Here is a 27,406-nt window from a genome sequence, read left to right as displayed (position 1 = left end):
AGAGTGTGCTGTTGCTCTGAGTGATGCCTCTTTTTTTTTTAATCAGACAATTCAAGTTATAAAATTCCATTTTATTGTCAGAACTCTGCACACAATACACTCCAACATTATTGCAAAAAATATTGGTTGATAGATAAAAGTAGTTGCTCATATCTGCACACTGAAACCACATCGAAGCTCGAACTTTAAAGGAAGGAATGTTTCCTGATGCAAGTGGACGCCTGTATGTTCAGCATTTTGCTGCTGAATTACATCAATATAATGATTGTGTGATGAAAACACACAGAAATAGGTCAGTCCTTCCTTTCATTGCACATCTCACTTTGCAGCTATGGAGACAAGACTCGAAGAGGACTGGCAGCAAGTATGGTTAGGACTTTTAGTATTGCAGTCATGAGCTTAAACCTTCAGACTATCAGGGTTCCTATTTTAGAAAAAAAAACAATTTTTAGTCATTTGGAAAGGAAATGTAGAAAAAATGTTGACATTGTTACATCCTGATGGAGGGAAGGTTTAAATAATAAAGCAACAGATCTGCAGTTATATATGAGTAATGAGCCATGCACAGAATCTCTCAGCAAGCACAGGACGTACAGAGGGAATAGAAATCTTAAATATGGAGGACTACATTAAACATTTTATATATAGAGATATTTATTTAAATGAATATTCCCTCTTCACTTCTCTTTTGGAGCGCATTCATTATTTATCCATCTGCTGGGTTGCCAAAACAGGGAAAAGCATGAATGACAGCTCAATATTTAATCCCCAAATACACACCCACAGACCAAAGAAACAACTAAACAGAAAACAATCATCCACCCCTAAAGTACACAAATATTTGGATTTTTAAAGAGAAAAGATTCTCACTAACTCCCCACAGACCCTTTTTTTTCTTTTCTGGAGGAGATGAAAATAGATTCTTACAGCTAAAAATAGATTTGCTTTTAAACCGTACAGTAACATAACCCCCCACCCAAGATCTTTATGAAAATTTCTATCGGATCTACAAAATATAGCAATGCCCTTTTTTAAAAAATAGTTTGATTCTTTAACTATGACAGGACAGATTTTACATTCAGGATATCAGGATATAGACAGAACATTGCCTTCGTAAGAGTTCATGCTCGCAATAATTTTGGGTTTTTCTGTCAGTCGGTCTCTGCAGCTTTCACCTCAGTACCTGGTCTGGTACTCGTGATGCCACCTGTTGAAGTCGTTGTAGAAGAGTACGATACTTCCAGAAGCCATGCCAGTTATGATGCACCTTAAGGACAGTTAGAGGGGGAACTCATGAGATCTTTAACTGCATTTCAGGGAGCACTTTTTACTACATTATATCTGTTAGGTATTTACTGGATAATTTAAAGACGGACGAAATTTAATCTTAGGGTCATTCTATGCAAACGATTGATATGTTTGTGTTCTAAGGAGCATACCTGCATACTGAATTGATCTACTATAAGTTTGGAGTCAAGGTTTTTTCACCCCTTAAGTAAATTTTAAATAAAAGTTAAAGTAAAGTGTAAAAAGATGCAACGTACGGATGAGTCATTACCAGACTCAGAGTATTTAGGGTTTACAAAGAATTACTCATTAGCCACCAAGCAGTGCTGCTGTTTAAAAGAGTATAGGATTGATATTTTGCTACTTTGGAAAAAATATTAAGGGTATATTGTGTTTTGTATGTAAAGGTCTCACTTTAAGTACAGATACCTGTAAAAGAAGACCTTTACTGAGTCACTTTTACATTTACATTACTACAAAAGATCATTTTACTACCACTGGTTGCAGTCATTTGTGCTTTCTGGGTGTATTTGTGTGTGTTTGTGTGTGCTCACTACCTTTGGTCATGTGACATCGTCATGGCGCGTATCCCTGCATCACAGCCTGGGTAGGTGAACAGCTGTTTGAGGTTGTGGACCTGCCAGACAGACACCACACCTCTGTCTCCGCCAGTCAGCAGGTACTGGCCGTCACGACTGAGGAGCATGGCCTGCCAAGACAAACAGAAAAACTTCATTATTAACCTTTTATTGGGCTCCAGAATTCCCTTTATTCTCCTTGCATGTTAGATTCATTACAGCTTTAGGGGTGCAGTTTTCTCAGTGGTAAAACACACTGTACAATCATCAACAATCATGTGTTAACCGTCCTTCAAAAAAAAAAACAGGACAGCAGAGCAGCAATGCTGTTCAACCTGTGTGCATAAATTGTCTGGGAATAGGCCTGGTGATCTGGGAGCACTTTATCTCTGATGTCAAAGTATAGCAAGATCGTGTGATCTGACAAAAGATCCCAGGTCAGTGCTGCCGTCCTCAGGGGGCTTTCTGTACACAGGCCCCGGCTTGCAACAAAGATGGCTCCCCACAGTGCGGCACAGAGATTTACTCGTCTCATCTGCTTTTCCTGCAAACTGTAGCGGCTGAATGGGTCCCCCGGGAATCAGATGTACACAAATCAAGTCATGTGCTGCACTCTATTATGGACGCAGTGCATTGTGGAAACTGAAAGTGAAACAGTCAGGGGCATCAATCAGCGAGTAACCATAGCTGATGAAATGACGACGCAGAATGTGAGTTCTAAAAGCGGCAAATGACACTAATTTAGAGCTTTTGTCGTTTGTGGTTTCATGACACAGAACTCTTTCAGCTGCAGTGAGTCGGCAGGAGACGCTTCAATCAACAGCAGCATGTGTGTCGAATCAGGCTCGCATTAAGTGGAAAAATAAAACTTAAAGCTGGAACAACTTTTTCAGGAACTTGATTTGGTAAGGGAAACATAAATAACCCTTCAAGAGGAGAGCAGAAAATGTGCAGCTTAAAGTGACCAAATGTTTTGTATTAAAAAAATCAAATCAGCTGTTTCTCATTCTTATCATGCATGCATGCATGTGAAGGTGCTCACACAAACAGCAGACACACAATGGTCACACAAGGATGCACATGCATGCTGCACGCTGGCAGCAGGCCTCCAGAATCAATCTAAGCATAATTACCACGTTAGATCGTCATCCAAGATGGACTCTCAGAGCATGACTGAGTGCAGCGCTCGCTTTTTTATCGCTGCAGGTCTGCTCCGTGTGTACAGTAATTGTTTTGTGTATCAACATTCAGAGTTAATCTGACAACAACAATACAGACAATGCTCATTACTGACAGTCGGAAGCAATGCACTTCAACTGAATCACTTCACGTGGTAACATGTGACTGTGACAAAAAGCAGCTTGTAACCGACAAATTTCACAACAGACATAGTGTTCTCTAACAACATTGTTGACCAAAGGGCTTTTCAGAGCACTTTCATGACATACTGTACCCAAAGCTCTGCTCCTCTCATATCCCCTCTCTCTCCAGAATACACCTGCAATGTTTTCCAATATAGAAGGAGATGAGTTATACAGCTCCCTTTGAAGTCAATGTGCAGCATTTCTGTTTCAAGTAACTGAAAATTTAGGGTCCACAGTCCATCCTGTCATCCAGGGACGCAGCCTGAACTCGTCCATCACCCGCCTTATTCACCTCATATGCCATCAGCAAACTCTGAACTCATCTCAAAGATAAAGAAGGAGCCCAGCGGTCACTCTTTTGAGAGTAATCATTGCCTCTGTGTTACAAACAATGCTTCCACAGCTGCTGGACCAAGTCTGTAAAGGTATGTATCTAGAGAAATAACTGCTAGTTTTTTTTAAAATGGACTCCTGCCTAGGCCACAAACACCTCATATTCCATGAGTTAATTCAAAAGGCCTTTACGGTTACTCATCTGAAGATATATTTTGTTTGTACACTGTGCAAAGCAGAGAAGCATTTACCAGTTTCTGCACTGTATTCATGTACTTGTCTATCTACCGATGGAGTCCGTGACCTTACTGGAGCCCAGCAGGAGGCTGGAGCTCTGGCAGACATGTCAGCCCGGCCAGGTAGGAGGCTGCAGACAGACCTTATAAATCAGTCCTTTGCCACTGGGCGGTCAAACAAGATGGCCGATGGCTCTGTGGGGGCTAAGATGGCTGCCCAGGTTCGGATGACAAAAAAAAATGACTCCAGCAGAAACACATGCACTTTTAATGCCCATATTTCCTAAGTCTTTCAGGGAACAGTGGGTGGATTCTGGGTCTGGAGAAGGTAAAAAGTTTAATTTATGGTGCTGTTAATCCCCCTGTTACACGGACGCAGGCAGTGAAAAAAACCGCTGGAATGGTTACACTGCCTGAGTTATACTAGTACTTAAAAGAATGTAATCCATTCAGTATGGCTGCTGTCATCCGATTCTGCTATTAGACTAGGATGCCGACTGTTAGCCTGTCATCTAACCTCTGACTCCAGACCCCTATAAATTCACAGTGCATACATTCTCTCTCCTTCTCAGGCCTACTCTCTCTTTCTAAGTGTACACTGCAGGCCAGGACAAACACTTATTTATCCAGGAGTCATACTGTGCTGAGGCTCCAAGGGCTAAGAAGATTGATTCTGTATGTACATGAGTGCACTAAATACTGTTGGAATCTCAGAGCAGGAGGGTGGAGCTAAGGGGGCGAGGTGGGAGGGGGCTGAGGCTCTCACAGCCTCACTCCGAGATGTTAGGAATTTCCTAATGCCATCTGACATGGCTGGAATTTACAACAGCAGAGGAGAGCGGACAAGGCCGGCAGTAGCCTGAGCTGTTCCCAGGTTTCATCTTTAGCAGAACTGTGGGAAAGGCTCAATGAGTATCTTAAACATTGTTAGCTTCTTTAAAAGAGACAATAAAGTTCTCAGAAACCCTGAAACCAAACACTAGCTACTTTCACAGTGGTGGTAATGGACTCAATAAGTATATTGTGGCTTTGTGTCAGAGTGGGCTGCTTGGCAGGTTAGGAGACTGGGCACAGGAGGTTTCTTAATAGGAAACAGGCGTGTGGCTGTCTGTCAGAGCTAGCTTACATTTCCCAGGCCAAACCGGAAACAACGGGTCGGGAAACCAAAGGCAGTAGCCACTATCTTGTATCACTCTAACCGCAAGGGAGGAAATGTGGGAAATGGGGAATGTGTCGCCCTGTGCTGGAGGGTAGTTAATGGTGTCGGTGTCCAGGACTGACCACTCCTCTGGAATGTTTTCCAGCACTGCCGATATCTGACCTGACAATGGAGCTCTGGATCAAAAGAACCTTTCGTCTGGTGTATGCATGAGGGCGAGGGGGGGAATGAGGGATGTAAAGCCATTTTTGTCCCGAGGCACGCCGACCCTGTACCTTACTCAGATCTCCAACCAAAACCGAGCCTTTAATCAGTGAGAGCACTTTCTGCACTGATGTGGTGCAGACACACACATGTGCAGGCTCACATATGTATGCTCACGCAGACGTTTCCTCACCTTGACGCTGTCCTCCACTTCCATGTGTCCCAGCAGTTTGCCGTTGATGCTGAAAAGACAGAACTGTCCCTTGTCGTAATAGATCACACAGTGTCCCTCAGCGGAGGACTGGATCAGTCGGGGCTGCAGGCAGCGCTCAGGGCCTTCCAGGGTACGCAGCAGGTCCCCATTCATGGAATGGATCAGACAAGGACCCTCTATGATGGTAAGATGGCAGAAAAAATATTTTAACCATATTCACATCATATTCATTTATTTTCTCTGTGTTTATTAGATTGCACAATCATGCCACCCACTCCGTGGCCACTTTATACCTGTATATCCAAAGGTAACACATTTGTATGTATATGCCTGCATGCAGACACCACAGGTAATGTAGTGGCCACAATTTCTATGTATTTTTTCATTTGTCTTGACCTTTGCCTGGTCAACATTTTTTACAGTGGTCTCACCTTTGCAGCCACTGATGACGAGGCCCAGCTCAGCACACACACTTGCACAGGTCACCTCGCAGTCATGGCCAGTAAGGATGGCCCTCGGCATGGTGAACACCGCTGGGAACACACACACATAGTTCTGTTACTATACGCAATTTAGTCTGTAGAGGGAGCACAATGCCAAAAGAAAAAAACACTGAAGATGGAACAATTAAAAGGGAATTACACCAGCATGTCTTTATTTTATTGTATATAAACTGTATCTTTAAGCAGTCTGTCCTGCACGCACACACACGCACACACACTCTTTTCCGTCACTCTCCCTTTCTTGTCACTTGTCACCAGCAGCCTCCTTCCTGTGTTTAAACCCTTCTCTCCCTGACTGCCTTCACTAGATCCAGATGTTTCTGCGTTAAAACGGAGAGAAACGGAGCCAGAGGCAGCGGGAATAAGTTATGGTCCAAGTCATGAAGTTTGTGTGATTTTGTTTTGGTTTGAGCTGTCAGGGCGAGCGACAAAACAAAATCGCCTGTTACTTCTCCATCTGTCTTCTCAGCCTGAACATACGTACATACACACACAGACCTCTGCATCATTAGTTTTTAAAAAGTGTATGTATGAATAAATGAATGTCTGGAAGACAAGTGCTGATTTAGTCAGAGTTTTTCTATAAATGTGTGTAGTGAACAAATCTTTGGTGACAGACACAAAATGATTTTAGGATGCTATCATGTAGGTTTTAATATAAATAATTCTTTATAGTAAATCCTAGTGATGCACTTTAATAGTGGTAAGTTTAACTAAAGCAGAAGTGTCCTGTGACTCAGTGCAGCTTCTCTTTTTAACTCTATTATATCAAATAAAATTCAATACAGCTTCACTAATAACATAGGTCCCCCCATAAGCCACAGCTACTGTTAAACCTTAATTAGATTTAGTAGAAAGACTCTAACAGACCCCACTGCTCACTAAAGTCTCTTGTAAAAAGGGGAACCAGAGTGCAAGCTAAATATGAGCAAAGTTGCAAATCTATAAAACAATCAAATCCATATGTACAGTACAGACAATTACACACATCATAAAGGAATACTTAATATATTTGGATTCTGATAGAAGACATTATAATTTCCCCATCTTTGTCCACTTTGGAAATATGTTGGCAGCCAACAAAACCTTACCTACACCAGGGCAGCGTTTCATTTGGTTAACGGCCTAAATGTCACAACAAGCAAACATATGACCGATGAAGTGGTGACCTGAAGCACGAGGGTGGATTTTGCTGATGTATCAGTTAACATTCGGAACCTCTACCTGCCATTTGGTTTAAATTAGGGCCACATCTGATTACAATCTTATACCTGTATATGAGCAACGCTGGGGCACCGAGGAACGTATCAACTATCTGTGTGGAGAAGGTGAGTACTTGGATTACATGTGCAGTGGGGGAATCACACTAGGACACCAAACAGTACAAAATGGATTTCAATGCGAACACTTGGGTTTAGTAGTTCTTATGGTTACGGTGGAATATACGGTGGTATAATGTCTTATACATACCAGGTATCCATTTAGTGAATCAGAAAATTTGTAATATATCTGGAAAAAAACTGAGTATTGCAATCAATCAATATAATTAACTATTGGGAAATTAAAAGTGAACTCTGTGTTTTTATTTGATCAGAAAGTGAACAGTGGATGATGAGCTGTTTGTTAATCAGGAAATGTGGGACAGAATGTACAGTACAATCAATGAACAGACATAATTTGTGGTGCTTGCATTTTTGTTGTGATGGTCTTGATGACTTAATAAACTGACAACTGACTGTTATTGTGACTGCCTGTATTTTTGAAAAATAAATATTAGTTGTATTAAGAGTTGTTGCAATGTTTCAAAAAAATATCAGACTAAACTGTTGTCTACTATGTAGACTACCAGCAGATGGCAGTGGTGTCTGTAAAATGCATTGCCATCCACGACAACATGTGCCTACAGCAGGAACAATGTGTTCATAGGTTAGCGTGTACATGTGCATATCAGCCAGCCAGAAGCATTTGTGTCAAGCTTATGAAGTGTAAGGGATGTCCACAGAACACTATGCATGAGAAGGCATATGGGTGTGTGTGTGTGTGTGTGTGCCGACTCTAAAGAGTTTTAATGTTTGGAAGAGGAATAAAGAGAAGCCTGCTGTCTGTATGTATTTTGTGTGGTATACGTGTGCATGTGTGTTGCACAACTTTATGTCTGGAAGAGCCTCCTGTGGTCTGGGGCAATGGAGCATCACATTGTGGTAGAGAGGGGTTGGGATGACGACTGCTTTGTCTGCTCCTCTAGCTTTAGCGTGGAGACAGACACGCAGGCTCACAAGGACATGTGATGCAAATGCATGGAAACATAGAAAATTGGGATGATAAAAATAAATCAATCAAAGTAAGCCTATTTTTAGAATATTTGCCATTACAATGTCAACGGTAACTCTAGTTTGTGACAATGGTTGCAAATATTCGAAATGAGCGTGGTTTATGTTCGACCCTGTTTAAGTGTATTTTTTTGTTTGAAAAACCCAAAGAATGTAGAGGAATTTATGGGAAACATTTTTTCTTGAAACCAGGATCCCACATCAGTGTGTATGAGCTAAGTGTCAGTCATCTAGCAGCTCTGTCCTCCAAATCAAACATCAGTGTGTCTTATTAACTGAATCACAATTTGTCATAAATTTCAACCCATTTGTAATGGATCACTTAACAACATGTAGACCAATCTAAGCTGACCAAATTAGCACCGTGGAGGCTAAAGACTGAGCAATGTGTGCGCAATGCTTTGATCATGACTGTTGCCATATGTTATGGTAACATAAGGGAGGCCCATGACATTTTTCACTTTTATCGACTAGCGTGACCCCGCGGCCCTCAGATGGTGGTGAACTTTCATGTGCTGGCCAGCGACCCCCAACGTCACATTTAACGTCTCTAAGTGGCCCTCACTTTCACTACACACACTACACACACATGCAAAGACGATATCTGACCTCACACACACACACAAAATCTCAAACACATTATCGAAAGCTGTTCCTGGTGTGACAGTGCTGCGAAATCCAATCTGTATGCAGGAGGCCGGGCCCGGTCAGACGAAACTAGTTGTTACTTTACAGAGGGAGGCCGTAAATCACACAGTCACAACTGTCTGGGAGAGTGAGCACTGAGAGAATACGTGTGTGTGTGTACTGTGTACTTACTGCCCGGACTCTCTCCAATGCTGCTGTGCTTTCCGTTCCAGTACCACAGCAGCAGGGTGGCATCTCTGGAGCCTGAGAGCACGTAGCAGTCCCCTCCGATGTATGACTCTGAGCGAGCCAGACACGTCACAACGTCACGATGCCCAAACACTATCTGAGTCAGTTTACCTGCAACAGCACACAAGTACGCAGAGAGGAATCAATATTCACGAAAGGAATGACCATAAAACACAAACAGGAGAGGTGGATTTCACATAATCTTTAATAAAAACTGTGTATGAATTTATTGTTAGAGATCATTTGAAGTTCCTACCGTGTGTTTGTTGATCATCTGTCTACTTGGCTAGTTGATTCACACAAGATCAGACTTCTACTAATTCCCAGACAAGAGTAAATATTTTCTTCAGCTGTGTGTGTGTGCCTGTGCACTTGCAGTGCACTGCATGTGTGTATATATAAAGAGGCTAATTGCTGTCAGATTTCCAGACCACAGCTCCACTGTCTGGCTGTCTAATACTCATTACGCTCCTCACAGTGTGACCTCTGCAGTCAAACAGTGGATAGTTTGCAACACATGACATTTCTGTCTGGGTGTCAAAATCACTGTCCAACGGATAATGAAGCTGTAACTCTGGAAAAAACATGAGGATTATTATGAAACTGGGCAGGTCACTGACTATACTTCCAAAGAAGAACTGAGACATCAAAGATGTAAAATGTTTGACATTTTTATAAACACTGAAAATAAGTAATGATGGCTGCCGCAATAATGGCTACCATGCACCTCATATTAGACACACACTCTGCTGCTCACACACACACAAACTGAATTGAATTGGTGTGCATGCTGGCGTAAGAGACTGTGTGTTTTGTGCATGTGTTCCAATCAAGTCTTGTAATTGATAAAATCCCTCAGTTCTTTAACCTGGGGGATTTGGGGACCTTGGTGGCAGCTGTTGAGCGTGTGCGATTAAACGTGTACACGTTCCACTCGTGCACCCTGGTGGCAGTCAGACAATAGAGCTATCTCTGTGTTCCCATCCCTTCTTCCCTTCCTCCCTGCATTAAAGACAGGGAGGGCCTGGCCTGTAGAAATTGAATCAAGAGTCTGTTGTATAGATGCACACAGGGCTCTGAGTGGGGCTGAGGGGGAGGCGATGAAGAGCGAGGTACAGAGATGAAGCTTGAGACAGTTTCATTTAGGACCCCTGACCTGATGGCATTTGTGTGTGAGTGAGAAGTGTGTGCGTTCCTATGTGTGCACAAAAGGCCTGCATTGGGTATGTGTGTGCAAGTGAAAGCAGCAGGTCAGACCTACACAGTGCTCCTGTGAAATCTGCATAGCAACATGCTGTATAAACAAGTAGGTGAATACAAGGTGATTGAACAGCTACAAAGGCAGAAGCTGATAAAGTCATACAGCTCTCATTATGTGTGCATGCAGGGCAGCTGTTTGAGAGATTATGCAGAAAGTTTGAAGCCAACTAGTTTTTTTGTAGGATTTCTGTTTCCATCAACTAGAAATAATTATAGTAAAATTGTGTTAATGAAAATCCATCATTCAACCTACTATCTCTTCCACAACAGGAACAACAAGCTCATTGGTCACCATTTTGACACTGATGGTGATGTCATTGTTGCTGTGGACCACTTGCAGGATGCCAACCTCTGCAAACAGTGGATCTGTATCTACTACAAGGACTACTTTTCAGCTGCTTTGTGCTTAAGATGAAATAATCTTTCATAAATGATGCAGTTCAGCAATGAAACTGACTTCAGGGATATTAAACAACAGCACTGTTGACAGGACACATGCTTTTCACTGGAAAAAATAAAGGGAGTAAGTAACTGTGTAAATTTAAAACAATGGTCTGACAGCTGGGACAATGCAGCAACATAAGAGGAAAGCACCGCACAGTCTGTGGCTCTATACTCGCAACATAAAAAAACCTATAAAAGCTACAGTCAGAGGAGCTTATAATTCAAGGGTGATAAGCAAAGTGTGGGGAGAGGTGCGCCCTGAGGATGGTGCTAGAGGAAAGCCAGTGGAGGTTTGATGTTTTTAAAAAGGTTAATTGTTACGGCTCAATAGCCTCTCCAACAACTCTAAATGGCTGCAAGCTTCCAATAAAAAATTATTGCTGCTCTTACCAAAACAGATTGTACATTACATACAATGTAATATTTAAGTAGTGCTGTGTGAGAAGGGCCAAAATGATAATGTGAAGTGATGTGAAGTGAATCTCCCTATCTAAAAATAGATGCTCATTAGAACTAATTATAATCCTGATCACAATAATTTAATCATTCTGCATTACCTGTATCAGTGGAATAGACCCGGAAGCTCTTGTCCCAGAAGCCACACAGAAGGATGAAGCGGTTATCAGCTGTGATGACAAAACACTGAGAGCTGATCTGAATGCTCTGATCCAGCAGGTCTGAGATCTGACGCCGATGACTGCCCACATTATTGGCTGTAGAATAGATGAAAAACACAATAAGTTTATACACTAATAAATGCATAGATATGCACATATGAAACAAGCACTTCACACTATTTTCATATAGGTCACACACTGAGGTTTTAGCACAAAAAAAACAGTGAGGGAATAAATAAAACACCCGGAGGTTAAGTTTACAGGGGGCTTCACATTTTCCGTGAGTGTAAGAGGCTGAGTAATGACAGAGCGTGCATAGTCTTCACAAAATATGTACACCTCTCAAGTCACAGCAGACACCTCTAATTCATCCAGAAAGCAAATTTACTAACATTCCTGTTTCCATAAGAGGTTATCTTTTTTCTTTTCTAGAACAAATATGATCGTTGTGAAGTGTTTCTCATTCAGTGCGGTTAAAAACACTGCACAGCAGGTGTCTGAGAGGACTGTCTAACATGGAAACTGAAGAAGGCCAGCAGTAATATTTTACACCATTTTTAACATTCCCCAAAGCCACAGATGGCTCAAAGCTCATCCTCAATTTACTGTGTTTAGCACAAACCCCTCCTGGAATGCAAACAGTGTAAATATATTACTGACAAGAACAAAAATCCCTGCTACCTCCCCCCAAAACACACACACACGCTCTCCCACACACGCAACAATATATCATTCAGTACTTTATTTAAGCTTTACTGTGAGAAATGATGACAAATGTGAGATGGGAGTACAGGATGTCAAATGTTAAAATAAATGATAAATATGAGAAGATATATTCAAGATAAAAAGTGTATATTCAGTGAAAAATAACACGCCCACTTATACATGCACTGTATGTATGTGTAAATATTGATGCACAGATAAGATTTCTTTTATTCCGCCTGTACAGAGGGGCCGTAAAGAAGAGAAATACAGTGCTGTACGTGCAGATAAAGATGAATATCTGAGTCTCAAACCCTGGTTATTTTCAGAAGTCAAGTGTGGAAATGTTCTGCTGAGACTGAGAGTGACCACAGCATCAGGAGAGAAAGAACAGCCTCCCTTGCAGATGTGCGTGAGATTGCAGGAGAGCGACGGAGGTGGGAGCGGAGAGACAGAAGTGACTCGTCTCTCCCTGCTCCACCAGTGCATCCCATACATCACTGCGCCTCGGCACTCTTCTCCTGCTCATCAACAAGTCGTGAAGGATGAGAGGCGCCCATATTGTCCTGACAGCCGTCCACGGTGCATTCTCAATCACACATTATTACCACATTCATATTCATTTCCATTGACACGCGTCCTTTCCCTCCGCTCAAATTAAACCAAAGAGGATGCAGAAAGGGAGGGAGGGAGGGAGGAGAGAGGGGGAGTTGATGATGAAATGCCGGTCTAGGCCACAGCTCATTGCATTCCAATTTGCATGCAAATGGTTTAGTGTGAGAGCAGGGCCTATATCATGACGAGTGAGCTGGGGCAGAGGCCGGGAAACAACTCTGATCTACTGTCCAGGGACACAGACCTACAGACTGCCATGAGTCACCAAGATGCCAGCAGGATTCACACACACAGAAAAAAATAATTTCATTCAGATATAAGCTGTAAAGATTCCATGTATGTGTGTGTGTGTGTGTGTGTGTGGATTCTTTAACAGTCGTAAATGACAGCATACCTATCAGAGGGTCAATTTCCACAGGAAGTTGGTACTGCTGGTCCTGCACCGTTGAGCCCTGATGACCTGACAGAAAGGAAGACAAACTGGATTAATATTGTAATTGTGTGGCCTTGTAAGGTGGATGCTGGCTTTGACTTCATTATCACACACTGAAAACTATAACCATAAAGCCACAGTGTGACTAGTCAGCCAAAGAGTTGCAGGAATTAGACATCAATTATGTCAAAAAGACACCAAGGCTATAAGAATACAAAGTGATCCAAAATGCATTTCTTTGCCAACCAACGGCATCTCAGAAAAGCTGTGATAGATAGTTAGATAGTTAGATAGATAGATAGATAGATAGATAGATAGATAGATAGATAGATAGATAGATAGATAGATAGATAGATAGATAGATAGATAGATATGATGTTTATTCTGAGATGTGATTTAGTAAAGCTATATCCTTTTTTTCCAAGCTCAGCAAACCAATTAGGTTAATCATTCTTATCTTTGATCCGCATGGATGAGGCTGTATTCCACTGAAATCCGATCAGTCATCATGAACTCAGAGATATCAAATTTAATGTTTCTTCTAGGTTAGGATGGATGTTGCGTAAATAAGGTTTTGTGAAGTGAGCAGCTGATATATGGAGGTGGACGTGAGACCTAATGCTAGCTGCTACATGTGTCACATTTGATACTGCTATCCAGAAGACACAGTCAACTGTCTCCCAAATCAACGTCCATCCTATGGAGACGAGACAGGGTCGATCCTCAGATAAATTAGAAGCTAAAGTGCAGAGTAGAGACGAGCAGTGGAAGTATGAAAATGATATTATGATAGATGCTGGGATAAAACCTGACTGAAATACCATCATGATTCTGGTCATGTTTTTGTTAAAGGAATCAATTCATTCGAATGCATGTGTGCACAAAGACAAGTCCCTCACCTGTCAAACCATGCCACTTGTTGACAGCGAAGAGGCGGTTGGCAGTGACGGTGATGATGGCAGCTGATGACAGACCTGGCTGGGTGTTGGCTGCTACATGTGTTACGGGAGAATTTGACGGAAACTTCAAAACCATGATAACGTCCTGCTGCATCTGCTCCGTAAACATCAGCGGGGTCTGCAGGAGAAGATACTATTCAAGTCCACAGGATGGTAAACAAGGATGCAGGGGAGAGAAAAGAGAGCCGAGTGGAGCAGAAAGATGAGGGTGGCAGCAAGTGGTGGTGAGGGACAAAACAGAGACACCAAGGAAGAAAAAGAAGGACAGAGAGAAAGTTAGGAAGCTTGAGCAGGATAAGCAGCAGTTAAAGTAGTGCAGCAAAGCCAGGAAAGAGTTTAGTTTTTAAAGTACTGCTGGAAAATTAGGGACAGAAAGAAGCTCAGAGGAAAGGGTTAAATTGCATGTTGTGTCAAAAACTGCTTAACAGAAAAGTGTTAGAATAAACAGGATACATATTCTGAATAGATAATTGACATAAAGCAGATATAATCCACAGAAGGAACCACATTCCCACATCTAACAGGCTGAAACAATGTTTATGCTTCCAGAGATGTTTCATAAACAATTAACCAAATGTCAGCTAGATATGTCATGGACATTCACATTGAGTATAAAGGTTTTGTTGCATTATATGTGTACTTAAACAATAACAAAAGAAGTCATTTCACCGACCTATCAGGTCGTTTCCTCTGCTTAGACAGCTTCTACAGTCATTTACAGCGTGTTTGCACTAAGCAGCTCTAACAGAAAGCTATTTTCCTCCTTGCGTGTAAAGAAGAGGAACATCAGTGTTTAACATCAGGAACAGACCTGAGTAAATCCGGTGTGTCTGACAGCTAACCAGAAGCACTGACAGTATCATTACCACCAGCATGGGCAGATGCCGACAATCTGACAACACACTCGCATGAGACAGGATGGAGAGAAAGTAGAGAGCAGGATCGTGTAAAAGCAAAGAGAACAGAGCGCTCTGAAGGAACGCAGAGCTGCAGGGAAATGTGTTTGAAAAACACTGTCTGAATATTATGTTTGAAAACTCTATGTGGTAAAGGGAAAATAAAAACATTTCGTAGGAATTCAGCAAGTACGGTTAGCCGTTAGAATCAAAGCAATAGTCTGAGTCTGTGTCTGTGTGTGCATGTGTGCGCTGGGTGGTGGTCTACAGCCAGCTGTCAGCGCCACAGGGACACCACACTAATAGGGACTCATGGGGCCTTGGTCCATCACAAGCAGGCACACTGACTGCACTGCTTGGCCCTTAAAGGGCCGTCACATCAGAACTGCCGCTCGTTGCTCTCTTTTGCTGATCTCCTGTGTTTCCAGCTCAGGTGGAAAATCTGGCTCAGACCCAGGTTTCCAGCATGAAGCTTTGGCTTTCCCTAGAAAACCTCTTACTGAACACACATGCCCACAAATGCTTGTGATCTCTCCCTTTCACACACACCTCACTAATGATGAGAGAGGGGATGCTTTCAAAACCAAGACTTTATTTTCCCACCATGGTAGATGGAGACAGAGAGGACAGGAGGTAGAAAAGTTATGGGCCAACCTGAGTGCTGAGTAAAAATTAAAGCCAGAATTAAACAGGCAGCTCAGTTTACCTTTGACCTGCCAGAAGTTTTTTTTTAAACTGGAAGATTACACATACAAGGGAAATATGTGTGTACGTTATTTGTTTGTCAATGAATATAAGCGCAGCACTCACCACTTGCATGGCTGAGCTTCGAGGTGGGTGTGGCTCAATGAGTAACTGGCAGGGGGTCTGTCCAAAACTCCTAATTTGAGCCTCCACAGCCTGAGGGGAACAAAAACAGAAATGCAATGTTAGTTCTTTTCTTTTCCATCACTCCCTGCTCGCTGTTCCTCAGATTTTGTGGCAATTTATGTGCAGAATAAAACATCAATCTAAGAGTATTGAGGCGAAATGAAAACAAAGAAAAAAAAAAAAAAGCAAGGGAAAATAGCATTCACTTTTCTCACCACACATGTGCACACTCATACAGATATACACACTTTTTCACTGTCTGACAAACTCTCTCTCACACACACACATTTACACACAACCACCAATTTATTCTCCACAGCCACACAGAATCAGAGGAGGGCTGGGCAGGCAGGCTTGTAGGGCTTGGTTAGGTGGTGTTAATGAAGAGGTATAGGACCATAAATGTCAGAGCAGACGCCGGCTGAGCAGCCTCTGGACATCATCACACTGCTCACTGTCAGGCAAACTAGCACGGGGTGGAGCACACTCACGGCAGCATATGGATGTATGAGGTTACACCAAAGTAGCTCAATATTCTAGCCTATTGAACTACAAAAGTTATTTTTATTTCTATTTTATAAGCTGAATAAAAGCTTAATTACTTTTTATACTCTACTATAAAATTCTAGAATATTGTGTCATAGTTATTAGAGAATATGAGAGACTATTACATAGTTAAAACAGATTTTTTTTAATTCTCAGTTCAAAACAAAGAAAACAAGCAGCATTCAAAATTTCTGCGCTACAAAAATATTTTAAATCTATTCCTATATTCTAAGCAAGAAAAAAATACTCAAAAGTTGAATAGTGTACAACATTAAGCAGATGGTACACCGAGTAAGAAAAGGTCTCATGTAAGGCAGCCACAGTTTGATAGATGGTTTATAAAAGGGGACAGGCAGAGAGAAAATGACCAACACAAAATTATGACAGCCCCGTCAGTATGTTGCTGTGCACTCTGGCTGTGTGGGAGTGACAGTTTATGTGTGTGTGTGTGCAGGCTGAGACGTTTGAGCCTGACTTGGCGCAGCCCAAGAATGAGCTCATGGTTGAGGCCTGCGTATGGTATTTCCATGAGAAAAACTTTGGGAAATCAGACTGCTCATATCCATTGTCTGAAACTAACCAGAGACCAGGGAGAGGCGCAGAGGAGGAGTGACTGTAACTGTCTATTACAAGGTTTCATCAGCGTCTCTAGGGCCGAGAATGGAGCACCAAAAGCTCTGAATAATTCTGTTTTGTTTTAAATAAACAAGACCATACTTGTTTCTGCCCTACTTTTGTACATTTTTTTTATTTACACTTAAGCTGAATAAAGTGAATTGGCCATGTAACTACCACAATCAAAAGATTTTCTGCCTTATCTGAAAGGCAGCATGAAATAGAAAGGGGATCAGGGCTGCATCTTATTTATATAGGCATGTATATATATAAAAAAAACCTGTTTAAAAAAACTACAATCTGTGTGGTTTGGTACTGGCTCTGCAGATTGGAAACTTTAAGAGGAAACTGTCTCATTGTTAGACGTGTCTGTGGTTGAGTGTTCAGGCCACAAGTGCATTTTATCCATGTTGACCCTAACAAATGCATGTGTGTACACACAATCTAGGTCATCTATATGTATTGAACAAAGAGCCATAGTAACGCAATGATATAAAAGATCTGAACACCTAAGAATTTCAACACTGTTGTGGACAGAAAAGCTCAACCAGTTAGTCTGTTACTGAGAGGACATCAGTGCTGCATTCAAGGTCAAAGTGCCACCACCTATCTCCACTGGCTATAAAGTGCAGCATTTTGTTTAAGCTAATGTGTGGAAGACACTCCTCAAAGCCACTCAACCTATCTTCATTAAGTTCAGATCTGACATTTATGAGGCTGTGGAACACTGGAAAGTGGCTGAGTCTAGGTCAGCCCGTCCTGTCACTATATGCCAATGCAATGCTCAGGTGATTATATGAGGGGCCATCCACAAGGCCAATCTCTTTTAGAAGCACTGGCCCATGTCTGATGAGGCTTTTCTATATTCTATACATTTAAATGGCCGAGACGCCATCGGCTCAGATGCCCTAGCCTGTCTTTTGATTTACTCAGCCACTTGACAAGATGGATCTCCATGTACAACATGCTGCTTTTATGCAAATACCCTCCAACAACATTGACTCTATGAATAGGATGAAAACAATAAGCGGCGTAGCAAGATAGTTTGCATAAATGCCCATTTTATAGAAAAATCAACCATTTAAATGTTGTGGAGGTCACGTCCAAATAAAAAAATAAACCCTCAGGGCTCATGTTTGGTGAGTGACTTTGGCTGAGTGTCAAAGCAGGTTCACTCGCGTGGGCACACTTCCCGTCTTCTGCCGAATTACGCAAACGTTGTACAATTCAAACGGGGCTCTGTGTTTTGTCGCTGGTGTGAGAGGCTGTGGGATTTTCCGTAATCACATGTGAAAGAGGGGAAGCCCTGTACAACGATGAGAAGGCAGCACAGGGTGTGTTTCTCTTTATATACTCAGAGGCAACACAGATGTGCATGCAAGCCATGCACACGTACACATAAATGAATCTGCACACACAGTTCTCTAAGGGAGGAGGTGGGGGTGCAGACGCAGGACAGGAAGTAATCATGGTTTTGAAAAACACAGCAGTGGTCTCCACAGCAGTCCCTAATCTGTGCTGAGATATTCCAAACTTTCTCCTAGAACAGAAATGCATACATAAACACACAACTGTGTGCATTTATGTCGATGAGCACAAATAAACAAACAAAGGCATGCACATGCCAATGAATGAATGTATACATACACTTCTATGTACAAACATATCAAGGTATGATCCGTACAAATCTGTGTGTGTGTGAGACGGTGAGGGTGTGTTAAGGCTGGTGGGAGCCTGCCAAACAGTGTGGCAGGAATACAGAAACAGCCAACCAAAAACCCTCTAGCCTGGTCTACTACCTTTTCCGACCCAAATACACAACTGCATCTGTGACCCATCCCCGTGACAATGAACAGCCCCGGGGCCTGTCCTAATGCGGCCTAGCCTGGCCCACACCACAGCTCAGGCTGAAATAGTTGTCACTCAGTAATGACAGACTCTAGGGACATTTTCAGACCCAAAACCCTTAGTCTCAAAGCTCCTGCAGACCTCAGCCACCCCCAGCGGCCCAACCATGACGAGGCCCAGACCTAGAACTCTGTTTCCACCTTCTGCACTGACAGGGCATGTTTCCTTCCGCACAAACACAGTTTGGATTAGCTCACGCGGATAACACTGGTTTCGTTTATTTAACTAATTAAAGCGCTTAGACTGAGGGCGTTTTCATAGGTGAAAGGCAACAAATTGGGCTCAGCTAAAAAACAAGAGTGCGAAACTTTACAGATTTAGTGATATCCTGCACATGAAGAAACTGCAAATATCCACACGGCACAGTTTTCTGCCAGCAGCAAATATTATAGCATTCAATATAGCTTTGGAAATTAAATAATTCAGTCAAAGATTGAGTCGGAAAGGACACGCCCAGGAAATTAAATCCAGTGTGCAGAAATAAAAACAAAACAAAACACTGATGAAGCACAATTATTTTCCTTACAATATATATATATAAATATATAAATATCCAAAATTATAGTAAAACCACATGACACAAGTAAAATTAAAATAGATTTAACAGCATGGATATCCAAAGTGTGGATTTCTGCAGTCATACTGTAAGTAGAGGTAGAATATGCTATTTTATTACCATGCATATTACACGCACCTGCCTGTGATGGCTTCTTGTATGTTGGTAGATTTATCAATCCCTTTGTCAGTAAAACAGCTTGGCAGAAATAGTGGAGTACCACTGATCCAATTTTCTGGTGTGTGTAGTATGTGTGTGTGTTAACCAGAAGAATGGGTAATGGGCTGAGTGTGGAAATGGCCGGTGAACCCAGATAATGAATCTGCATTTGTGTGTGTGTGTGGATAAAGGCCAAAGCACATCTGGATGGGAATTAGGGTGAATGAGGTGATAAATCAAGGATCTACCCCTGCTGCCCGTGATGCTCCAGTCACTGAGCATGAAGGGCAGCAGAACAGTGGAGGCAAAAGGCTGTTCGGCCACTGGATATACTCATTTCCATTTAGACCTTAGGACTCTCGTTCCTATTGTTGTGTTTACTTTAAAGGCCTAAATCCCAGTTAAAAAAACCTTCATAGTGAAATCCTGTCATTTTTTGAACAGGCAAGAAATGAAAGAAATTTTGTATTATCTACCGTAATCAAATTTTGTAGGTTTTAAAACACAATGGGGACACGTAATTATGTTAAAAGACAAACAAGGTGCTTTGGCATAATAGGCACACTTTAAATATTTAGCTGCAACAAGATTCTAATCTTTCCGCATTTAAAGCAAAATGGTTAGGATAATCAGTTTTAATGACCAGATCATATGCCAGACTGTTTTTACCCTCTTCCAGACATCAGTATTTATATTTTCAAAACCAAAAGAACCATGTTGTAATAAACTGGAATCATTCTTTAAAAGAAGCCTTGTATGCAGCTCTCTCTGACAAGAATAAAAATAGAATATGTGCCCCTCTTGGCGCTAAAACTTAGATGTCAAAAAGGCTGATGGGAGCAGGGTCAATTGGCCTGCTGCTGGCTAGCTGCCTCTTACAGCAGATTGGTGAAGTTGTCAGGATGGTGTCTGGCTGTGGGCAAGCTAGCTGTGTTTTTCTTTTCAGCGCTGTGTTTTGTGTGGTTGCTTTCGGGCAGGCTAGTGTAGCTTGTGTGAGCAGCAGTGTGAGGGAGGGAGATGAATAATGAATGAAAGCCAAGCAGGAGGCTTTAAGGCGTTAAAGTGGAACACTTGGTAGAGTGCTTTCAGAGGCATCACACAAGGGAAGGTCTTTGCTCAGCAATAACTGCCAGTAGATTGTTAGCTTAGCTCTCCCACCCCATTCTGCAAGCAATTTAACATGGCTAATGGAATCAAAAATTTCCCTGAAATACAGATGCATAGATCGGACAGACGCTTTTATAATACAGTCATATTAAGCATCCATTTGAGAGTGCTAGCGCTAAAATGTACTTACAGTAATTTTAGAAAAGTTTCCCTTACTCAGCATTAACTGCCAAGGAAATTAAATCATCTGCACATTAAATAAATGCACATTATGTATATGTACAGTACCTCTCTGAGCATGGGGTCATTGATGGAGCTGAGGTTGACTGCTCCTTCATAGGTCAGGTAGTAGAAAACATTGAGGGCTCTGGTGGCTTCAGGTCCCTGCTGCTTGTAGCCAAAAATCAGGTCGATCCACTGGTGGAGCTGGCAGGATACAAACTCGCTCTCTAGAGCCTGTAGATGGAAGTAAGGACAGAGGATAATGAGTTTACAGATGAGTTTGAGTAAACAGATGCACGCCATTTACACACAATACTCTAAACCCATTACTGAACAACGGTTATCACTTATGCTCCTCAAAAGGTGAATTCCTCAGAGGAAGCAGAATATCCTGCTAATTGTTCCTGTGACAGAATCTGCCAATGATTTCTGTAATGAGCATAAAGCACAGCAAGCCCATATCTGATCATAAGGGAGCATCAAAACATTACAGAACTCTTGTAGTTCATTAGGGAGTGATTTCAGCTTCTGCCTTTGTTCTTTTATCAGCTGGTTGAGCGCGAGTAAGAGCACTGTGCTGCTCTCTCCTGCAGACGCCATAAGACACAAGCCGTTTTCTCTCCTCATTAGCTGGCAAAGGAGGGAAAAAACATTTATGGTTTCCTCATAAAAACAGGCCATTGTGTTAATTTGTGTAAAGCTGTCGGCTCACAAAAGGCCTCTAAACACAACCAAATTAGAATGAGGCAGCCCTTGATTGTCATTGCTGCCTTGTGTCACATTAATTTGTGACAAAACATTAGCCTGCGCTGCACTTAAATGGCAATTTATATCATTTAAATTTTTACTGCAGAGACTAGAGCATCCCTCACTTAAATGTGACTTTCTGACAGCTCATTCTGCATCTAATTTCTCCCCACTCTCTTAATTACAACTTTCAATCAGGCGGGAAAGCACACGTCTGAAGCGTGCTGGAGGTATGATGATGTTTTCACCACAGCAGACTGAGCACCAACTAAATATTTGATGTTTTCACAAATTCCATGAACTGATGAGAGTCTAAACAATACTTAACAGATAATACCAGAGTGAGACCAGACTGCACTGCTGGTTCCTGGAAAAAGACAGACCTCTGTGTGGAAATGAGCAAGCACACTAAAACCAGTGTGAACACATAACAGCTTAATAATAAGACACATTTAAAACAGTAAATTTTGCAACTTTACTGATATACTTTGTATATACTAAGTAAGTAATGATGTTAAATATGCCTGCCATTCTCTTTGGTTACTAACAAAATAAATAAGTGAGTTTAACCAAAATGTTGATTCAAAGAAAAGTTAAGACTGGACCAGGACGGTGTCTGTAGCAATGCTGTTTTTCAGAAATAATTGACTACAAAGATGCATTACACAACCCAACAGTTATGGCATGCTGATTAAAAATATTTTAGATAATACCCAGCCACTATTTAAAGGGCAGCTTAGTTCTGAATATGTATCTTGGTGAGGTAATGTGTGCTGCAGGCTTATGGTTATTGTCTCATTAGTATTTTGGATAATGAAGCATAGACACAGTAACTGTTCTGAAAACTTTAGATTAGAACAGAAGGTTAGAGCTTCTCCTTTTACTGTTAAAGGCTTGAACTGTGGTCCATGCTAAAAACATATCTAACCTTTAGTGCTAAGATAAAACAGAACACCCCTAAAGTCTAAGACTAGTCTAGACTCCATGTCTGTCTGTCCCTTTGGCATCAGCATATTCACAGTAGTAGTGTGTTTAAAGGCTTGTGTCACAAGACAATCTTTTTTTTTTATTAATGTAACATTATAAGCCAGGGAACCCCTCTTTATTCAAAGTCCCTTTAATAGCAGTCAGAGTGGGGATCAGTGGTGCGTGTGACTGAGAGAGAGATCAGTTCATTATGTGCTCAGATTGACCTTTGACAGGCCCTGCTCCCCTGTTTTCTAAAACTAAAGCTAGGACTGATGGGCATTTAATGTGCACTGCAATCAACTGTCAATCAGCATGTGGAAACAAAGAGCAGCCATGTTATTGCATCGCCTGGCTTTATGGAAATCACATTGCAGAGGCTGAGACAGAGCATCAATGAGAATCTATGCGTTGGCACAGAAAGTGTGCATCTGTTATTGTGTTTGTTTGGTTTGTCTACATCTGTGTCGCAAAAGGCTCAGCAGTTCTCTCTAAGTGATTCAAAGAAGCACTGCCTCTGCCAGTGGGGATACAGTAAAATGTCTTGATCATAGTATTTCAAAGCTGTCTGATCAGGAGCCTTAAGAAACAGCAGAGAGCTAGCGCCTCCTCTATGGTGCGATCAGGATGTAAGTGCAACAAGAACATTATTCTAACATTTTCCCTAGACTGGGGATTTTACATCCAGAGTGCTCAACAGAAAGACATCCAGAATACATCTGAATCTGTTGAACCCTTACATCCTATATGAACAGAACCAAACAGCAGCATGCTGATGTCATCTTCATCAAACACACTGTACAACTGATGGTCACATGAACAAGACTGCACATAAAGAACAGAAACGACTTAAAGGATTGGTAATGTAGGTGAAGTACCAACATTAGGCACTGATATCTCATTAAGGATGTGTCAGGTGAGCAGGTGTGGAAACGTTTCCTCATGTGGTGCCACAGTGTGGAAAAAGCAGAGCAGAAGGTTGGGGCAGATAGCAGATTCCTGAGGTGGGATCTGGTGCCACTTCAAGAGAACCAGGCAGGATTATTGATGGGCCAATTAGCAGCCAGTGTGTGTGTCATCCCTATCCATGGGGGACTCTCTGATAATTAATGAATAATTTAGCATGACTTTATGTAAATGTTGATAGGGGGTAGAAGTCACTAGAATCCCACATTTCTATTGTTACAGATTTGACAAAATACATCTTTGGAGCATTGGGGGGTCCCCTTTGTTGTGTGCTGTGATTTGTTTCCAGCGGCAACAACAATTTGCAACAGTCTTCTATGTAAAAGAATGATTCATTTACTCTAATCATTTTCCCCATCAAACATACCATGTACTCAAATGCATATAATCATGTAGTCTTTTTGAATCGCATGCTTATTTTGCTGCTGTGCCAGGTTGCTGGGTTATGAAGTGAATTCCAATGAAAATGTATCATAATGAACACGGCTGTCTGTGTGTGAGTCTCAGGTTTCGTTCATGCTTTCCTTAGTGAAACATCTGTAGGCTTTAAGCCTATAAAGAAAAAATAAAGGCACTCAAAAAGACTGACAGTTTGACTCTGTGTCTGTCAATATGGCTGTCCTTAAAAGGAGCTGTCCTCTAGACTGAAGACATTCTATCCTAATTTGAGACATAAGACAACAGACACCAAGTGACTGCAATTAACCAGCTGGTGGACATTAAACTAGGATTACTTTGGGTACTGAGAAGCAAAACTAAGAATGTCTGATGTCAGATCAGCCTCTTTGTGGGGAACATTCTGCTTGCAGGTGAGTGATTTGTGATTTTTTTACCCTCACTTTGGATTTTTTTATAGTAATTATCAATCTCGGATTAAAAGCAAAAGTGTCTCTCCATGCTAGAGCTCTGCATCAGGCCCTATCAGGGAAGCCTCTGTACGTCGCTGTGGTTTGTGGTTAGCTTTATGGCCTGGATTGAGCTGGATTTCACTTCAGTCTTAACGAGGTGACAGTGAATGCTTTCCTCCTTCCCTCTCTGGTCCTAAAAAACCCTTTTAAGGACTTATAGAGAGCTGTCTGTAAAGATGTTAAAACGTCACTCAACAAATCAATCCGCTCATTTGCATGCTAACATTGATGCACGTGCACACGCTTGTGTCGCTGATGGTGTGTGTGCATAATTGGATGCACATGTACGCAGAGTGGTGTCAGCAGCAGACTGTTTTCTTTTGTATAGATTACGGATGAATAAAGCAAACACATGTCAGGTTTGCATATACTAAAATGACTGCTTAAGAACCAGTTGATCAAAACATCCTGAAAACCACAGTCAGTATGTGTGACAGTGAAACATGATGTGAAAAATGACAGAATCAGTAGTTAGATTAAGGTTTGTTTGGTTGTATTTTATTCTTATTGTGTGTTCTGCTAAAGTCAAAATGTTTCCACGTACACTAAACCTCCTTAATTGAATCCAGTCCGGTCTTCCGACCCTCATATGGCTTAATTATCTCTCTTTGTTTCAATTCTCTTTTCTTCTTCCAAGTTCAACAGCCCCCTTTTTATATCCCCATCTACTTTTTCTCTCACTTTGAGTGCTACTCCTTTCTTTTCCTCCTGTTCCTTCCACCAGTCATTTGATCCTTTGAATCAACTCCTCCAGAGCTGCCTTGCCCTGAGGTTGACAAGCACTCTGATTAAAGGGCTTATTAGCTCGCTGTAAATGAGAAGCCGATTGTCATTTTGAAGCAGGCGGAGGAAATCTGTAAACAACCAGGAGAGAGGGGCGCCCCCCAAAATGGAAGAGAGAAGGAAAAAAAAAGTAACACATGACGTAAGGAATGAGATCCTTGGAGCAGCCAGGCAGCTAACGAACCATTTCCTTTATTCTCATATTCACACACACCAACAGAACCCCAGATGGGTTGTGTGTGTTACTTCAGTCCCACCCCCCCCCTTCCTGCTCAACTAATTAGATAGGTCACAACTGTGAGAGTTCTGGCTACGGTTCAATGGAGGCACTCGCTGGCAAGTGGAACCTGAAACGCTATCCCTAATTCTCTCTTGCCCTGTTTCCTCCCATCTTTCTTACTATCTCTCGCCCACTTGAAAAGCAAGAATATCATGTTATGGGGGTGAAAAGAAACAGAATGAGCAGTGACTGGGAAAGTATCTGCCCAAAACAAACATGTCATGGTGGATTTGGTCCAATTTACAGCGAAGACAATGGAGTAAACACTGCTGATTAAAAAGTGAATGGGAGCAGAGAATGAGGGTGAGCCAAAGTCAGATAGGAATTACTGTGTTCCTGTTTAGCATGCTATTAGCAGTATGATGCAGCTTAAAAGGGCAATCTGTGAAAATGTAAGCCTTGCTATATTGCATTTAAAATACAAAATATATCTCCACCGTGATCCAATAATACTGAGTGAAAACATTTTGACTGGCAAGAACCGAAGAAAATCTAAAAGAAGAAAACTGCTTCTCCTGTTTCTCTTGTGTCTACTCAACAACAGCTAACAAGCACCTGCAGAGAAACTATCCATCTGTCCACCTATACTCCAAAGGTCTAACAATCCAGCAAATGCATCACAACTGGCAGGACAATCAGATCAATTGAGGGAAAGCTAAATCAACAGACAGAGTTGATTGAAGACAGGAGCAGTGAGGAAGTGGTCAGCGCTGGATGAAGGAATATTTGGATAGCTGCTGAGGGGAGCATCGTTGTCTCCGATGATTACAGAGTTGGCCAAACAACTGTTTGAAGGTGCAGAGGCCTCTCAGCACAGAGTGGAGATGATTAGGATGAATGGTTCAACTGATCAGTTTGAGTGCAGCTAGCCTTGAAGTAGAGGTTATTAGATGCTGGATTATTTGGAGCAGCAGCTTGTTACTGCGTGTGTGTGTGCACACATTTGTCTGTCTGTCTGTCTGTGTAACAAAAAACAGGATAAGGAGCAGCTGTGAATGGCACTGGAAATACATCAAAGAAAAGGTTTAGGTTAAATATATGCAATGACTTTATATTATTATTCATCTTTTGTTTCAAAACTATAAGCTTTAATTGTTAATAGTTATTTAAATGAATCAAGGTGACTTTAAAAGTAAATAAATCCCAACTGACTGACATGGTGGAAACAATAAACATGTTTAAAGCCATGTATTGAAAATGGTCTCATCACATTGAGCTTCAAATCTGCTATATACAGAACAATAGTTGTTTCTGCTGCACTCAATGTTAATCTCGTGTTAATATTTATTGTTGTGTTCTGTGTCCACTTGAAAAAAAGAGAAATAAACACACGTCTCTGTAGAGACTTGATGACAGATGTCCAGAAGTTTGAAAAGAGCAAAGAGAGACAAGCTGCTGGACTGAAGGAGTGTGAAAACAGAGCACTGCTGCAAAAAAAGCATCAGAGTAGATTCTGGCAGTCGAATGGAAGCATGGAGGAGTGCAGAATGGCAACATTAGTGAGTGAGTATGTCAGCAGCAGTAGATCATCCCATTTCTCAGGCTCTCATCAGCCTCCTCCATTACATCATTGAAGAGGAGGACGAAGGAAAAGGGGGGAAGAATTGGGAAGAGGGGGAGGCAAAGGAGAAGGGGGGACAGCTCATAAAACACTGAGCACACAGTAAACATGTCTGCCCTTAGCATGACAATACCCCTACAGTGAGCGCTGCCTGACATTAGCCAGATAACCCCCCTGTACCCCACGCGCTAGTTCCCATCCA

General features: G+C 41.8%; 1 protein-coding gene across 4 annotated transcripts in view; it reads right to left on the bottom strand.

Annotated features, from left to right (window-relative positions):
• Window positions 1–50: 50 nt before the first annotated feature.
• lrba (LPS-responsive vesicle trafficking, beach and anchor containing) overlaps window positions 51–27,406 on the bottom strand; it is a 158,939-nt gene continuing 131,583 nt past the window's right edge. For 3 of the 4 annotated variants that reach the window (XM_028403068.1, XM_028403050.1, XM_028403039.1), the window contains 10 exons: window positions 21,060–21,227; window positions 15,821–15,910; window positions 14,055–14,232; window positions 13,117–13,182; window positions 11,346–11,501; window positions 9,028–9,195; window positions 5,807–5,908; window positions 5,355–5,551; window positions 1,845–1,996; window positions 51–1,267 (listed from right to left, as the gene is read on the bottom strand). In XM_028403068.1, coding sequence (XP_028258869.1) covers window positions 1,177–1,267; window positions 1,845–1,996; window positions 5,355–5,551; window positions 5,807–5,908; window positions 9,028–9,195; window positions 11,346–11,501; window positions 13,117–13,182; window positions 14,055–14,232; window positions 15,821–15,910; window positions 21,060–21,227 — 1,368 coding nt within the window. In that variant the 3' untranslated portion in view covers window positions 51–1,176. The remainder of the gene's footprint in view (window positions 1,268–1,844; window positions 1,997–5,354; window positions 5,552–5,806; window positions 5,909–9,027; window positions 9,196–11,345; window positions 11,502–13,116; window positions 13,183–14,054; window positions 14,233–15,820; window positions 15,911–21,059; window positions 21,228–27,406) is intronic. The other variant, XM_028403060.1, reaches the window with a different exon arrangement.

Source organism: Parambassis ranga, chromosome 1 (assembly GCF_900634625.1).
Source record: "Parambassis ranga chromosome 1, fParRan2.1, whole genome shotgun sequence".
In the NCBI taxonomy this organism is placed as follows: domain Eukaryota; kingdom Metazoa; phylum Chordata; class Actinopteri; family Ambassidae; genus Parambassis; species Parambassis ranga.
This window is presented reverse-complemented; position numbering and strand designations above follow the sequence as displayed.